Source organism: Rhipicephalus microplus, chromosome 8, assembly GCF_043290135.1.
Source record: "Rhipicephalus microplus isolate Deutch F79 chromosome 8, USDA_Rmic, whole genome shotgun sequence".
NCBI classification, from domain to species: Eukaryota; Metazoa; Arthropoda; class Arachnida; order Ixodida; family Ixodidae; genus Rhipicephalus; species Rhipicephalus microplus.
Genome location: NC_134707.1, coordinates 110,309,368 through 110,314,546, shown reverse-complemented (window position 1 = coordinate 110,314,546; position 5,179 = coordinate 110,309,368). Strand labels below are relative to the sequence as shown.

The 5,179-nt window shown below is 45.1% G+C and overlaps 1 protein-coding gene across 4 annotated transcripts; it reads left to right on the top strand.

The window, feature by feature from the left end:
• The first annotated feature begins 1,152 nt into the window (after positions 1-1,152).
• On the top strand, positions 1,153-4,270 carry LOC142769332 (uncharacterized). 4 transcript variants are annotated; one of them, XR_012885781.1, is made up of 3 exons: positions 1,153-1,479; positions 2,137-2,684; positions 4,144-4,270. XR_012885781.1 is itself a non-coding variant. In XM_075872483.1 (3 exons), exons 1-2 carry the CDS (start codon positions 1,210-1,212, stop codon positions 2,188-2,190), a joined length of 324 nt encoding a protein of 107 aa, XP_075728598.1. In that variant the 5' UTR covers positions 1,153-1,209; the 3' UTR covers positions 2,191-2,223; positions 2,282-3,156. The 4 variants fall into 4 exon arrangements, 2 of the variants coding, with proteins under 2 accessions (XP_075728598.1, XP_075728597.1); XR_012885782.1 differs by lacking the exon at positions 4,144-4,270 and having other exon boundaries at positions 2,137-2,422; positions 2,531-3,156; XM_075872483.1 differs by lacking the exon at positions 4,144-4,270 and having other exon boundaries at positions 2,137-2,223; positions 2,282-3,156.
• Positions 4,271-5,179: the final 909 nt, after the last annotated feature.

The window sequence follows — 5,179 nt, the reverse complement described above, 5'->3', positions numbered from 1 at the left end:
AAGCAGGGCGCCTGTCAAGAGTAAAAACGCACGAGCACTTACCTCACAAAGCCGTGGCGATCTCGGCTCGAAGTTTACTTGTCCTATTCTGTGGAGCCTGACTTTGCGACAACCTGCATTCTCTTTTCCGCGCGGAATAGCAAAAAACTTTTTTCCTTGGGTGTCACGGTTATGGCAACCAAACACACAGCAACCGGCATCGCGACAAAACAAGCGAGACGCACACATGCGCTTCACAATTCGTGCACTTACCATTAGTATTACCATTATGTTGTGTATTGATCGTATTTTTATTGTAAATCAAGATTATTCATTATTACTCACAAGTCCGTATTTTATTGCTGTATTTTTTGTAATTACCCCATCCAAGTAGCCATAGGAGATCCCCCTGTCAGTTTCTCTGAAACTTTGGGACCTCCTGCTGTAATAACGCTAACCATGTAACTCAACTGAACTATTTATTAAACTTGACTTGACTTCACATCGGGTGAATACACAGCAAATAGCACGTTAGAGCCTTAAACATGGCACCGAGGGGCGAAGGAAACAAAATACCGAGAAAAGGGGAGCGCGCTACCACGTGACCGCAGCCGCCCTATCAGAGGCGTGGAGAGTAGGAAGCGGCGTAGATCAGTGGCACAATTATGTAAAAGTTCCAAATCCGGACAAAGGCGGTCTCTTCCATTGAGTCGCACGCGATTGGCCCATACAAGCTGTGACGAATGCTGTGACGTTATGAGTGACGTGGACTGGAGTGTCACGTGACTCTTTTTTTTTTCGGTTTTCGGAGAAAGGCGATGGAACGGTCGGAGAGACTGTCCGAAAGCAACCGGATGGATTGAAATGACTGCAAGGTGGCCTGGATTGGATTGAAATGGAAAAAATGCGCGACTTTTCGGCACCGGGGCACTTAGACAACATGGCGTTTCCCACTGACACGGTACTTCGCCTTGCCTGTGCGGTAGCTTTAACCGAGCAGAGGCGACGACGCGAGGTAAAAGATGCATTTGAAGAGTTCAGCGAAGAAGAGTTCCGGCAATGTTTTCGTCTGTCCAAACGAACAGTGCGTAGCTTGTACGACGAACTGACCCTATCATCGGATGCCAGCGAGCCAGTGGCCTTTCCACAGAGAGAAATGTGTTGTGCGCGTTGCGATTTTTTGCCACCGGTAGCTTCCAGAAGAGCATTGGTCGCGAGGAACACATCGGCATGTCTCAGCCGGCGGTGAGCAACACCATCCACGAGGTGACGGAGGCGATCATTACCGTGGCTGCTAGAAAAAGGGTGGCGGACTTCTTACTGACAACAGCTGCTAAGGATGAGGCAAAGGTGGAGTTTGTGCTACGCGGTTGCATCCCAGGGGTGCTGGCGTGTGCCGATGGCACGTTGGTCACCATTCGCAAGCCAGAGGGATTCAGACTGGTTGACACGGCGAGCTTCATGTCCAGAAGGGGCTATTATGTCCAGAACGTCATGATCGTAAGTACTGTTATGATCGTTTATTACTCGCCCTTCGGAGCAATTGTTCAGTTGTGACGCCAAAGCTGGAAAAAGTAATAATGCAACGAATGAAAAAGAACCTGCAGGGAATTGGGTGCGAGCTAGATGGTGGCTCGCAAGGCCTCGGTAATAATAAGTGGCAAGTGTTTTGTGCGTGAGCCAGTTGCCGTTTTTGCACTGGCATGCATACGCAATTGAATTGTGCATTTTAGAGGTAATCGGTAATATGGGCAGCAGACGTAGCAGAAGTATATACACGACAGGGAGGTATTTCCAACACGAAAGTGCTTACAATCACAATTGGACGAGCTGGCTTTGGTATTTACGAGTGTTTTTTCCCAAGAGCAACGCGTAGCTTTTCACTTATCGATAATTCAGTGGAAGTCGTAGTTATGTGTACAGCAGAGGTGGGGTCGTTGCCCCCACACTCCCCCCTCCTCAGTGTGCTACACCCTGTGTTTCCCTCTAAGTGAAGCTCCTTGTACAAATGACTGTACTAGTACGCATTGTTTCCTGCATATGCGTAGAAAAAAGGGATTTATTCTGAGTATAAATGCAGTACTATTTTATATCGCTCCTCATCGCAGATGTGCAAAGCATGGCTGCGCATAATTGTCATAGACCCATGATTCCCAGGTTCGTGCCACGACTCCTGGGTGTGGGAACACAACCCACTGCGTGCACGCCTAGCTGCACATCTGCAGCCTGGCGAATATCTGCTTGGTAAGTATTAATGTGTACTATCTGGGCAGAGCACTCAGCTTTTATGCTTACATTGCAGGAGACGCAGGCTATCCCCTCAAGCCATGGCTCCTAATTCCAGTCATTGGCAGTCAACCGTGCAACACTTCCGAAGGCCGATACAACAAGGAGCACGCATCCATGCACAATGTTGTGTAAAGGTGTATCGCCGTGTTGAAAAGCAAGTTCCGCTGCTTGCAGCACTTTCGAACGATGCTCTACAACCCCGATCGGGCAGCGCAAATCATCTATGCTTGCTTTGCTCTCCACAACATTGCGTTGCATGCAGGCGACTGGACCTTGGACGAGTATGTCGTGGACATGCCACCAGCTGAGGATGACGATGGAGAGCCAAGGGGGAGCCATATGCTCACACCACGCAACGTGCTGCTCAGAGATGGCAGCAGCGCTGTCTTGGACCTTTTTTGAAGTACACAGGAACGGTGAGTTTTCATGTTTTCATATCCCACACATAATTTATTTACACTGATTCTAGTGCATCTAGACATGAAAGGGCTGTGTTTGCCACATTTGAATACACAGAGTACTTACTTGTGCTTCAATATGAAGCAAGGTGGCAATGTCAAAATGCTGCATTTTCTTTAAGTGGCACATGAAATATGCAACAGAAACACCCTTTTCCATAATAGCGATCACAGTCACAACAGACTAGATTGGAGCAAGCATATATGAGCGGCACTCTGTGCTGAATGTTGCTATCACAAAATTGTGCGAACAATGCAGCAACGTCTCAAAATTCTTTTCACCAGAACGCATAAAAATCGAGATTCCATTAAAAACATGTTGTATGAACACATGATACATAAGTCCATATCTTGTCATAGTGACTGACTACAAGCATTCAATTGTGCACGCCAGGCTTGACGAGCAATTGTGCTTGTCAAGTTGTGCTGTTTTTTTTTTTGCTCATTGTCCTAAACATTGTGTGAATGTTAAAATAACATTTATTTGAATTCACGACTGCAGTCATGCTGCAATGCTAAAAAATATGCAAATCAAGACGGCAAACAACAGGCGAGTTGTTTTGATAACATACAGCATGAATAATTCCCTCAGCCATCTCGCGGCTCCCAAGCCATACCACGTTCGAAATTTATTCCCGCAAAGAGTCGTTTACAACGAAACCTAGATGAAATCAATCGCTGGCATGTTGCTGTGATGACCATTTTCCTCTGTAAAACTGTGCGAGATGACCACTTACTAGCTTAGCGCTCCCAAACAAGATGCGAGATGACCACTTACTAGCTTAGCGCTCCCAAACAAGATTCGGAATGTAGTTGTTGCATCTTAGCCTCATTGTGCTGAAATGAAAATATCACAGTGTGATGCAAAAAGATATCACATTACTACACTATGTGGTAATGCTGAATAAAAATTACAGTGAGCTAGAAAACACAGTGGGACAATACAAATATCAAAGAAACATTAACAGAAAATGTCAACTATACACTCGTGGTCTCCGTGTGAATGACTGGACACCTTTGAAATGTGGGTAAAAAACACTGCCACTAGAACAGCTCGAACATACATTGAGAAATGCATATATCGAACATAAAAAATGCTGCACTCCTTATACAAAGTAAATGCTAACCTAAATATAGTAATATGTACTAAATGCAAACAAAAAATGAATAAAATAGAACATGAACAGCAACACGTAAACATATCAAAAACACTAAACCAATTATGAATGATAAAAAGTTGAAAACATGGCGAAAAACAAACTAAACTATGTATATGTCTCCAGAACCGTATAAAATTGAACATGAACAGCAACACCTAAACACATTGAAACCGACAAATCTATAATGAATGATGACAAGAAAAAACATTGAACACATGACGAAAAATTAAACTAAACTACGTATCCCTTTCTCGCAGAAAGCCCTCAGTCATGGCCAGTGCCCTCCTGCACCGCTGCCGCTTTCTCCTGTGCCGCTGCCACACGCCGTTCTGCAGGAGCGATGCGGGTGGTTGATTTTTTCATCTCCCGCAGCACCTGCGATGAATCATCATGGTGTAAATATTTAAGTGAGCTGCCAGTAAACCCTTAACCATCTCGTGGCTGGAAGCTGCTGCTGCTGCCAAGAATTGCAACGGGCACAACAACTTCCCCTCAGTTGAAGATCAACTGGCCTGATGGCATCCTTTGAAAGTGGGAAGCTTTGTGTACAAGCTATGCCCTCCTCGTGTGGACCTACAAACATTTGTTAAAACTGCTGTTTATTAATGTCCTCAAATGCATCTCTCACCATGAAAGAGCCCCAGGGCTAACTAACTTTTTGCCCGGCAGTTTATCATTGCAGATACCCGATACCATGCCCTCAATACAATGCATGGTTCTTGTTTACAGCCCAAGTTGGTTTCAGTCATTATAATAGAACATGGAGAATGCTTATGCCCCTTATGTAAAATGTAAACAAAGGGTCTACTCACCTTGAGCACCTTGTCGCCCTGCTCAAGGTTCCAGTCCTGCACTCAATAAAGCACTAAGTTCTCAGATGCTTGCGTGTTACTGTGTCACTGCCATCTACAGCCGCTTCAGTGGCCTCCACATCCATTTCCACTGCAGCAGTGGGAACATTCGCCTGCTGGAAAGTGTAGTAAGCATGATTTTTCAGAAAGTGGGTATTCGTTACTCTAGCTATTTTGCAACCTTAAGTACTAAACATCTGCGGAAATGTTCTGCAGCTATTCAGTGGTCATTGATGTCATGTATTACCATTTTAGTGCATGCACTTGCCCGCAGTCATTGCGTGTTTTATGGTAAATTAATACCCCTTGTACTGCAAGGGCTGCAAACTGAGATTTTAGTTAAACCTACCCACTTTTGATTACTTTCTCGTGCGCTTTATTCCCGTTTAACAAGGTTCCTCTAAAGGCACCCCTTCAGATATCAAACTCTGTCATGGTACCG